Source organism: Galeopterus variegatus, unplaced genomic scaffold, assembly GCF_000696425.1.
Source record: "Galeopterus variegatus unplaced genomic scaffold, G_variegatus-3.0.2 Scaffold245, whole genome shotgun sequence".
NCBI lineage: Eukaryota > Metazoa > Chordata > Mammalia > Dermoptera > Cynocephalidae > Galeopterus > Galeopterus variegatus.
The window spans coordinates 675,343-687,317 of record NW_007726356.1 but is presented as its reverse complement, the minus strand read 5'-3'; the positions used below and the strand labels follow the sequence as shown (position 1 = coordinate 687,317).

At 41.1% G+C, this 11,975-nt stretch overlaps 1 protein-coding gene across 1 annotated transcript in view; it reads right to left on the bottom strand.

Annotated features, from left to right (window-relative positions):
- MTHFD1L (methylenetetrahydrofolate dehydrogenase (NADP+ dependent) 1-like) overlaps positions 1 to 11,975 on the bottom strand; it is a 180,215-nt gene that overhangs the window by 126,363 nt on the left and 41,877 nt on the right. Inside the window, exons 11-12 of the mRNA XM_008566485.1 lie at positions 7,282 to 7,358; positions 1,469 to 1,609 (exon numbers count right to left, since the gene is read on the bottom strand). Coding sequence (XP_008564707.1) covers positions 1,469 to 1,609; positions 7,282 to 7,358 — 218 coding nt within the window. The remainder of the gene's footprint in view (positions 1 to 1,468; positions 1,610 to 7,281; positions 7,359 to 11,975) is intronic.

Here is an 11,975-nt window from a genome sequence, read left to right as displayed (position 1 = left end):
TTTAGATACTAAAATGCTGAGATTTTGGTAATTTTAAAAAAGCAGCACTTTTACAGCAGTGTGAACCTGGGTTTTCTCTTTAAGCCTCACACGAAGTACTCCACAGTGCTGCTGATATAAACCTTTCTATTTATCTGACAAGACCTATGAGATGAGTAAGTCAGATTCATTTCTTCAAAAAAGCCAAAAAGTAATCAAAACACTTTGGCAAAGGATATACATTACGTCCTGAACCCTGGGAATTAATAAAATATCACTCTGCCCTTCTCCATTCACAGCTGTTTCTTAATAGTCTGTGTGCACTTCACGTTCCATTATAGTTTGTGACTCAGTATACAGAAAAACAAGGTTAAATTTAGAGTAATGGCTGTCCAATAGACCTATGTCATGCCTATGCACTTATAAACACATGAAAGCAAGTGAAACAGCTATGATACTAGCAGGGGTTCAGTCAACAGTAAAGATTGTTATTAAGAAGAAAAAACAGATTAGGGTTTCAAATCAGAAGCAGCACTAGAAAAGTGGCATTAAGTGATACCATGAAAGCCACACAGAGAGCAGTGCTCTAGTCAGAGGGAGACGGAAGAGTAAGACTGAGGCGGAGATTTGCTTTTATACTGTGAAACCCAAATCTAAGGCACAAAATTATATACGCTGGGTGCCGAGGGAGCAGGCTGGTGCCAAAAATGTGCCAATTTTATCTTCCTGTTCATGAAGGCCATTTACTTCTATCCCTTGAAAAAGATGATTTGCGGGCCGGGCCGGTGGCGCACTGCTACAGTGCGCCACTTTGGGAGCACGGCGGCACTCCCGCCGTGGGTTTGGATCCCACATACAGACCGGTTCCCGCTCACTGGCTGAGCGAGGTGCGGGTGCAACACCGAGGGTTGCGATCCCATTGCCGGTCCTGGTCCGGTACGGGAGCGACACTGAGGGTTGTGATCCATTGCTGGACACGAAAAAAGACAAAAAAAGGAAAAAATAAATAAATAAATAAAAAGATGATTTGCCCTCAATGTCAGGCAGGCATAGATGGCACATTTTTCGATCTATTGCTGGACACGAAAAAAGACAAAAAAAGGAAAAAAAAATAAATAAATAAAAAGATGATTTGCCCTCAATGTCAGGCAGGCATAGATGGCACATTTTTAAAAAGCCACTGACTGCAGGAGGAAGACCCTACCTCACCCCAGGCAGAAACAGAGATCAGGACTGGCAAGAATGGCAAAAAGGTTATGAAATAAATGTCATGTGTTTTGATTGCAGCCACATACAAGCACATTATAAACGCCTGTGAGAACGCTAAGAAGCTGTTAAGACAAACAGGCTTGTGAGGGAAAATGCGTGTGCAGAAATTCTCTGAACCCCCATTACACACACTGATAAAAGGAAGAAAATCTTCCCTCTTCTGATTACAAAAGAACAAGGACAGCGAGCACGCTGGCACTTCTGAGTTGAACACACTCACCAAACCGTCTGCAGTCACAGGCTGCCCGCCTTTGTCACTGGCCACCACCATTCTTCCCAGCCTCTCCTTCATGTCCGTGAGGCTGTCAGTCAGGGCCAGCACCGCCATTATCTCGCTGGCCACAGCGATGTCAAACTGCGCCTGAACCAGCCAAAGCAAAGGCAGTGGTCAGCTTCCGTGCCATCAGGAGGGCCATTTCCGTAAGGAGCCAGATTTCAGCAAGGAAGAGCCTGCAGGACCCCGGGCTATCCTCAACGGGCCGTGCTTGCATGCACAACAGTTATCTGAGTGTCTAGAGTGTGCAGGGTCTTGTGCACAGTGCTCCGTAGGGTGGCCTCCTTAGGGTGGCCACACCCTTCACTCTGCTCTGTTGAGTAGGAATTGGCTGGGGTAGGCCCCCGTTACACCCACTCATGGCACCATGTGGTTTGCTATTGTAGCATGTCTCAGACTTGTAATTATTAATGTCATTATCTGCCTGTGTGTCTCCACTACTGGATTGTAAGTGCCATGAAGGCAGGGACCATATCGGGAGGGATCACTTTTAAAGCCCCAGGAGGAAGGACTGTGTGTGAAACTCAACACATATGGACTCAATACATAAGGACTTAGTGAATGAAGAGCCTACTGACTACCTCTGCTGTTAGCAACTGGTCTGTTAAGGAGGCTGCATTTGTCTCTCCAGCAAAGAGAGGAGGAGTAGGTACTAAAAGATGGTTCTGTTGGCTTCTGTGTCTGTTGCCAGTTTCCCAGACTTAGACCTCCACATAGCAGTGATGACACACCCAGTCAGATGATGGCACAGATCAATTTTCAGATGCCCATGAGGGTACAGCCAAATCAGATCTTGCAGCTCCTAGCAATGAAAACTAGAGAGCAGTGACTCTCTGCAAAATGTTCCCAGGACTTCCTATTCCCCTCTCCTGGCTTTGACTCCAGGTGTGCAAAGTCCCACAGGAAAAAGAGGAGACACGAGGAATGTGTACTTCCTCCTTGTCATAATGCAGCCACTGAAAAAGCTTCCCTAAACACAACCACTTCATTACGCTCCAGTGTAATCCCCTTCTTCCCAAGGAGAGTGTGAGCCAGACAAGTTCAAGTTTACCTAGAGGGAAAGTGGCGGTGCCTGGGTGGGATCACCTTACGAGACGTTTTATTGTCCATTTCCGTCACTGACATGTGAGGAGTGTGAGCCAGACAAGTTCAAGTTTACCTAGAGGGAAAGTGGTGGTGCCTGGGTGGGATCACCTTACGAGACGTTTTATTGTCCATTTCCGTCACTGACATGTGAGGAAATGAAGGAAATAAGGAGCTTTCTGGCTACTTCCTGGTTGAAATTGCATTAGTCATTGATTTAGTCAAAAAGTATGACCTGAAAGTCAAATACAACTATATTCAATTATTACATTCTCAGTATAACTCATGACAAACATAGTGATGTTTTCATTGTTTGAAATTTAGGACTCTGTACACCACCATTCAATTATTAACAGTACACATAAGAAAATGACTAAAAATATTAAGATTTTCTATACAAAACATGAGACACAAATAATAAGTAGAATTTTATAATGCATATACAAGTCCTTTATTTGTAATTGTTAACAATTTCAAAATTTTGCATCTTGAGCAACATCAAAAATGAAACAAATGAGGTCGACTTAAATTTCACTGTTACTCATTTTACTGACTGGATCATGAGCACAGCAAAGGGCTGCTCATTTTTGTTTTGCAGATAAAATATTTCAAAATCATATAAAGGTGCAAATGAGATTATTTTTATTGTTCATCAGACTATCACAAACTTAAAGGACAACATGCAACACTGGCAAGGATGTGAATCAGTATAACTATTCCGAAAGATAATATGGAAATATACGTCAACATTTGAAAATTGCATCCTTTTTGGCTGAGCAATTATACATTTGGGAATTTGTCCTAAGGATATTATCGGACAAGCATACACACAAATCTGCATGTATGGGTACTACAGGTTATCTGTGAAAGCCCAACACTGCCAACACCCTACATGCCCATTAACAGAGAACTGGCTGAATAAATTATGGTACATCTTGAAGATGAGATATTATATAGCCATTAAAAATGATGCAGATCTTTTTTTAATGACATAAAAAGCTGTTCTCAATAGAGTCTTATGGTTAAAAATAAAAAAAGTTATAGCTCTTAAACATAGTATCTTTTTACTTAAAAACATGTATGCATAAAGCAATACAAAACATAACCTTGGACAAGTTACTTAACACAACATCCCTACTTTTCTCATTTGTAAATCAGATTTATAAATTAAATATGCTAATGTATGCAGTGGGCCGATCAATACAAGGCACATGGGAAGCATTCAGATCATAGCCATTGTCCAATCTTCCCTCTCTCCAGTGCTACTTAAAATGGTACAAAAATGCACAGAGAGAAGGTTAAAATCCTTCTTTACTACTCCCTTTCTTTTCCAATCCTCTTTGCAGTGTCAACTAATGTCAACTATGGGTGTACATCTTTCCAGTTTAGGTTCTTGTATACATATATGAACATGTATGCTGGCTTTTTCTTAACATAAACGGGATTGTACTACCTGTATTTTACTTAAAATTAAAAAAAAAAAACTTTTTAACCTTTCCATTTCGCGACTGGTGTAAGAGCCCTATTTATGTCACTCCACCTATACACACTTATTTTCAACCCCCACATGTATCTGTGGTACAGAAGGATGCACCAAAGATATGTAACCATCTCTAAGGATGGACATTTAGTGTTTCAAATTTTCACCATTACAAATAATGCTGCAAAATATATCCTTATATATAGGGTTTTTTTTTTCACATAAGCAAATATTTCTTCTTTTTAAAAATAAGTTTAGTCCTGAAGTTGTAATTGTTGGGTCATTTCAAATATTAATACTAACAAACAGTCATCCAAAAAGGTTTTGCCAATTTCTACTTGCACCAGCACTGTATAAAAGTCTGTGTTTCCCTGCATCCTAACTAACACCAAGTATTAACTATTTACATTCTGATAAGCTCATAGGTAGATAATACTTCACAGTGGTTTTCATTTGCAGTTTTGTGATTACTTGTGAATATCTTTTCATGTTGGTATTTTATTAGTTTGTAAACTGTCTTTTATTATTTTATTCATTGGATACCTACTGCTATTGTGTAACAAAGTTCTACTCTAAGTGTGGGAAATACAGCAGTGAGTAAAACAGACAAATCCCCGCCCTTGTATAACTCCTGATTTAGTAGGAAAGGCTGAGAATAAACCTGAGAGGCAGGGACGAGTGTCAAGGGTGTAAGTCCAGCAGGGAAAGGAGAGAGAGAGTCTGGGACAGGCCATTTGTGGTTTTTAACAAGATGGCCAGGGAAGGCCGTACTGAGAGAACAACATTTGAGTATCAGTTTCTGGAAGTTCTTTTTATGCTTGCACATGAATCCTTGTTACACTTGTTGCATGTACTACCCACCCCGTCTGTTACTGGTCTTTTTATGTTTCTGTATGTGTGACATTTTTATACTGAAGATTTAAATTTTTTTTGTCTTTTTTTTTTACTGACCAGTAACGGGATCGCAACCCTCCGTGTCGCGCCCGTACCGGGGACCGGCAATGGGATCGCAACCCTCGGTGTTGCACCCGCACCACACTCAGCCAGTGAGCGGAAACCGGTCTCCACATGGGATCCGAACCCTCGGCGGGAGCGCCGCTGCACACCCAAGCGGCGCACTCTCCAGTGCGCCACCGGGCCGGCCCGCTATTGTACTTTTTAAAGGACAGTATAGTTTTTATTCCTTAGAGAATATTTTTTATATTCAGTATAATTTTGTTTGTAGTAGTTATTTTGTGTTAACACCCAAGCGGCGCACTCTCCAGTGCGCCACCGGGCCGGCCCTTAAATTTTTTATTGTATCAAAATATCTATTCTATGCTTTACAGTTTCTGCATTTTGTGTCAGTGACAGTTCATACCTCTGTCTCCTGCTAATATGTTTGGCTTATTCCAGCCAGCTTATTTTATATTTTCTATGCAACATCTTTTATTGTTGGTGTTGTTTTTCTCTTTCTGCTGAGGGATTCTAGGTTCAGAAATCATTTCCCTTCAGAACTCTGAATCAATTTCCCCAGTGTCACCTAGTTTGTGGTACTGTTAATGAGAGGCCTGCCACCAACACAAGTCTTTATTCCTTATGACTAATCAAATCTTTCCTCTCTGGCAGCTCTTAGGAATTTTTAAAAATCCTTTGTGCTCTAAAATTTCAATATAATGTGTCAGGCTATAAGTCTGGGCTATGGCCCAGCAGTGTCCCAGAAAGGTGTCCATTCACCAGCTTCCTGGGAGCTGATGTTAACCACTAACCCTGAGCGGTGTGCCGCCTCTCTGCTGTGTCTGAGAGAGAAGCTATCTATTGCTTGTGAATCTAGAGATCCCCCTCAAACATTCCCAATCTCCATCAATCCAATTCCATCTTCCTATCTTTCAGAAGCCTCCCAAAACTTATGGCAATGATTCTGGTTTTCTATCATGAACACTGACTGTTTGAAATCTGCAAGTTCCAGGATTTGGAAGAGTAGGAGTAGGTGCTTGGGCTTAGTTTTTCTTCTTGACCCACTCCCCATATTTGCTTTTTAATTCAAGAGATTTCAAATGGTCCAAAAATCTATTTGGTGTGAGGACTGGTTATTACAGTACAAGTGACTCTTTTTTTCACTAATAAAAACTTAACATAAAAGCCATAAATCTAGTACTGTCTTAAAAATATAAAGTTTATTACTAATTTAAAAAAATTTAGAAGCCCACTGTGCCCAACTAAAAAAATCACGCAATGAATTTATAATCCCTAAGCCACTGACTCACACCGGAGATTTATTAAAATGAAAATCATAATTTTTCTTCCACACTCTCTGTATTTGCGTTGTAAGCCATTATCCTTTAAAGAAAAATTCCTCATGCCATTAAGCCTAATAACTAGGTATTTGTTCTCTGATTTATGAAATTTTAGTAATGTGTCTGAGATTTTCATTTTTTAGTTGTTATGTAGATATAGTTTTAACTGTATGGGTTTCCAATAAAACATGTAAGAATTTATATTCGAGAGACACCCTTAGTGCCTCTTCTCAGAAGCACAATTGAAAACACATACGGAAAAAATAGTAAGAAGACACCAGAGTCTTCATGCCTCTTGATCTCTCCCAGTCCTGCTGAGGGACTGGAAACACCACCCAGAGTGGGTGGGAGGGCCACTGGACACTGCAGGTGGGGAACAAGAAGAAAAAAGCAGAGAGCAAACCTTGGGCCTGGTGGAAACCAATGTGAGTAAAACCAAGGCTGTGGTTTGAATGTCCCCCTGGCTCACGTTGGAGCTTAATCCCCAATGTTGTATTTGAAAGGTGAGGCCTTTAAGAGGTGGTTGGCCCATTTATGGAGTAATGGGTTATCAAGGAGTAGACTAGTGGCTTTACAAAAGGAGGAAGCAGCATGTTAGAGAACTTCAGCACTCCCCTCTGCAGAGTCCCCCCTCTGCTGAGTCCCCACCAGGAAGAAGGCCCTCAACCAAATGTGTTCCATCGGCCTTGGACTTCCCAGCCTCCCAAATTATAAGAAATAAACTTATTTTCTTTATAAATAATGAGTCCCCACCAGGAAGAAGGCCCTCAACCAAATGTGTTCCCTCGGCCTTGGACTTCCCAGCCTCCCAAATTATAAGAAATAAACTTATTTTCTTTATAAATAACCCAGTTTCAGGTATTCTGTTATAAGCAACAGAAAACTAAGACACCCACTCCAGGGGATAAAGCACCACCTACCTGCCGGGAATACCCCTTTTCGGTGCTTGCTTGCCCGATCGTTATTTTTCGCAGAAATCGGTCATTTGTATCCAATACTGAAAGAGAAGGAAATGGATTACTCATTCAATCAACAAATATAGACTGGCTGCATAGCATGTGCCTGGCACTGTTCTGATGCCAGGGAAAGACAAGGTCTGGCTTCCCCTTAGCTGACAGTCTAACGGGTGGATATAGAGAAGCAATCAAATAAACAAGGAAATATCTGCTAGTGATGTGCCTTAGCAAGGTAAAAGAGGTGCTGTGACAGAATGTGTCAGGCCATGGGAGGGTCGGAGTGGGGGAGTGTTATTGCCCTTTTAAACTAGGCAGGAAGAAAAAGCATTTCTGAAATGGTGACATTTTATGCTGAAACCTAAGTCACAAGAAGAAGCCAATCCAGCTTCTCAAAAGGTTAAACACAGAACAACCATATGACCCAGCAATTTTACTCCCAGGTATATTTACAAAAGAATTGAAAGCAGGGACTCAAACAGATATTTGTACACCAAATGTGCACAGCAGCATTATTCACAATAGCCAAAATGTGGAAGCAACCAAAGTGTCCATCAATGATGAAGGGATAACAAAATGTGATACATGTATACATACAATGGACATTATACAACCACAAAAAGGAAGGCAATTTTGATATATGCCACGACATGGATGGCTGTTGAATATATCATACACAGTGAAATAAGCCAGACACAGAAGGGCAAATACTGTATGGTTTCGTCTATGAGGTACCTAGAATAGGTAAATTGAGAGAAAGTAGAACAGTGGTTACCAGGGGTGGGGGGAATATTATTTATTATTATTTAATGGGTACAAGTCTTTATTGAGAATAATGAAAAGATTTTGGGTACAAATAGCGGTGATCGTGTAAGTATTGTGAATGTATTTAATGTCACAATATACTTACAAATGGTTAAAATGATAAATAGTATGTTATGTATCTTTTACCACAATAAAAAAAAACCCAAGTACATAATGTAGTATTGGAAAAAAAGTTAATCATGACTAAAGCAGGCACCAATTCTCTTTATTTTCTTCACTGACTTGTTTGAATTATACTGATCTAGATTTTATTTGTGAAAACCAGATTTGGTTTAGTGAAAACCATTTACAATGCCAGGAAACAAAGCCAGGAAAACACAGACTTTACTAATAATTTATGTGGCTTCAAATAACAAACTGTTCACACTGACAACTTAGATCCAACTCACTAAATGCATAATACGACAAAAGTGGAGATGCACTTGGGGACTGTAAGCATCTGTAGGATGAAGAATGTCAACCTTTTCTTATACACACTATTCACTAAATGCATAATACGACAAAAGTGGAGATGGAAATTCTGCACTTGGGGACTGTAAGCATCTGTAGGATGAAGAATGTCAACCTTTTCTTATACACACTAAGCAGGAGCAGAGCTGCCTGCCCTGCCCACCTTCTACTGTCCCTAACTCAGTTCCTGCCAGTCTCTCTCCCTCACACACGTACACACGCAGACCTGCTCACACACTCAATTGACACTCATACACATATAAACCTACTTTATAATTTTTTTTTTAAAGATGAGTGGTAAGGGGATCTCAACCCTTGGCCTGGTGTTGTCAACACCACGCTCACCCAGTGAGCAAACATGCTCACACACTCAATTGACACTCATACACATATAAACCTACTTTATAATTTTTTTTTTAAAGATGAGCGGTAAGGGGATCTCAACCCTTGGCCTGGTGTTGTCAACACCACGCTCACCCAGTGAGCAAACCGGCCATCCCTATATGGAATCCGAACCCGTGGCCTTGGTGTTATCAGCACCGCACTCTCCCGAGTGAGCCATGGGCCGGCTCTACTTTATAATTTTTTAAGATATATGCAGAGTATACACAAATTGAAAGGACTTCTTCTCAATATTATCACTAGCTCCTACTTTTATTCCCAAGGTGTATGATGTAGTCATGTAAAGTAAAAACATCTTCTATAATGTGTAGTATATATGATCTTGGCATCAGATTGAAGCGACCTTTTTATCAAATTTATTTAAGGACAACAATGGAAGTTCAGCAAAGAGAAAACAAGCAAAAAAAAAGAAAAGAAAAAAACCCCAAAAAACCAAAACAAACAAACAAACAAAAAAACCCCAAAAAAACTTGGCGAGACCAATATCATTAGTGACCAAAGCCCACTTGGGCCTTTAACATGGTCCGGGTAGAACAGGGCGTCTCACAATCCACTGGGATTTTGATACACAAGGAAAGAGACTTGAGATACATAGGAGATGAAATGTGAAGGTTAAATCCCAACACATAAGACAGACAGATACCAGAAGATAACCCTAAATTAGTGACACTTAACATAATTCCTGGGGCCAGCCCGGTGGCGCACTGCTACGGTGCGCCGCTTGGGAGCGCGGCAGCGCTCCTGCTGAGGGTTCGGATCTCACACACAGACTGGTTCCCGCTCACTGGCTGAGCGAGGGGCGGGCGCAGCACCGAGGGTTGCGATCCTATTGCCGGTCCCGGTCCGGTACGGGCGCAACACTGAGGGTTGCGGTCCGTTGCCGGACACGAAAAAAGGGAAAAAAAACAAAAAAACAACATAATTCCTGGCCTCTCAGTGATAGAGCTAAAGGTGGAATAAGAAACGCACGGAAAAAAAACAACATAATTCCTGGCCTCTCAGTGATAGAGCTAAAGGTGGAATAAGAAACGCACGCATTCATTCCAGGGATAAGCACTGAGGGCCTATTTTGTGCCCAGTCCTGTGCTAGCTGTACAGGGATACAAGGATGACTGAAAGCAGTTCCTGGCCAGGGGAAGACCGGGAGAGCCCCAGTAAGTGCGTGGGGAGGGAGAGGGTGGGGGGCAGGTCTATCTACTTATTCTTTGCTCTAGATGGTCCCTTTAGCTTTAGTACCACTGTGATGACCATGTCCTGGGGAATATCCAGAGTGTGTCCAATGGCTTCTTAAATAACTAACACCAGCCAAGAGCCTGGGGGGCATAAGTGCTGTGTTGGGGCAGGTCCACTCCTTCGGCTTCAGAGGAAGACAGCACTGATTCCCTACAATGTTGACGGGGTTGTGTTAGGAAGCTGCAACTTGATGTTGATCCGCTGAGGATGACTGAGGCTTGTGGCCCTCAGTCTACAGCCAGGAGACAGACGGATGAAGGAGAAGGGGGGGAAGGCAAGCCTGTGAACCCCAGGGGGATCGGGGGCTCAGTCAGGAATGGGCTCTGACCTGCCCAACTGTGCGAAGTCCTGCTCATGTTCCACCAGGAAGGATGAATTGGCTCAAGGTCTGCTTTTTATTCTGTTTATGTTAAGTGTTTCTAGAATGGTCTATTGGTTCCGGTTCCACCCTGTTACTAGAAACATGAGAGATTTACACTTCTGATATGAGGCATAGGATGAAATAATCCTTCGAACCCAGGAAGGGGTGACCATTAAATGGTGTGACATCCATATGGCCTAGAAGGTTTTCACTCCTCCCCATGGTCACTGAGTGTCCTCTCTAGTTATCAAATCATATAAAGACCTAATCCTATCACAAGGGCTATATGAGTTCGAGGTCTAAGCCAAAAAACCCTATTGGTAAATGTCCTCAATTTGTTTGATGGAGAGTCTTATTTCTTACATTAATTCATGGTAATAAGGGTCAAACTACTTATCAAATGTCATTGCAAATTGCTCTGACCCAGGTGGCTTGTCCATAGCAATAAAGTTTTCTTCACCTTAGGGCCCTGGACAGTAATATGATTGTAGTATTTTCTGGAATAGTTTTTTGAAACTGTCACTTCCATTAAAATTGATTTGTAACCACAGAATGCTTCAACCTTTCTGCCTCCTCAGAGAGAAACCACTTGCACACCGGCCCTGGGTATAAGAGATGATGTAGTCTTTCTCTTCCAAGACCCACGATTGAGACACTTCTGATGGCTGCCCAGGCTGGAATCCAAAGCAGATGTGGAAGAATGCCAACTGCTGTAAAAATTTCTCTATTAGCATATCCACATGCTTGATTTAAAAACACACTAATTTCTACCTGCATGATTTTTCTTTGACCAGTAAGCCTCCAAAAAAGTTTTGAAGAGTAACAAACACACAAAAAACCAGAAAAGGGCTGGCTGGTTAGCTCAGTTGGTTACAGCTGCCAAAAAAAAAAAGGCTAACGCAAACTCACAAATGCCTTGAAAAAGCTGACTACACATTTTGGATGTAATTCATCTTTCCAATTATAAACAAATTTTAGAAAAAATATGTAGGCCCCCTAATTAAATGCTAAAAATACTTGTGTCAGTTACTAAAAACGTTGTTGGTCTGTTCAAGAACAGAGGCATGTTAAGTAAGTTGTGATTCACCCACACAGGAATATTCTAGATCCATCTAAAATGACCACTACAACAAAGAGTTAACAAAATAAAAAATGCTTATGATATAAATAGAACTAGTATGATATAAAGTCTATACACCCAAGTTATAATTAGAGCTACATACAAAACCCTGGTGCACAAAAAAACTAAAAACAGTAGCTTTATTAGTTTAGCGAGATACTACTGCTTTTTATTCTTTTGAGATATTTCCAAAATCTCTATAGTTATTACTTTTTTTTTTTTTTTTTTTTTTTTTTTTAAAGATGACTGGTAAGGGGATCTCAACCCTTG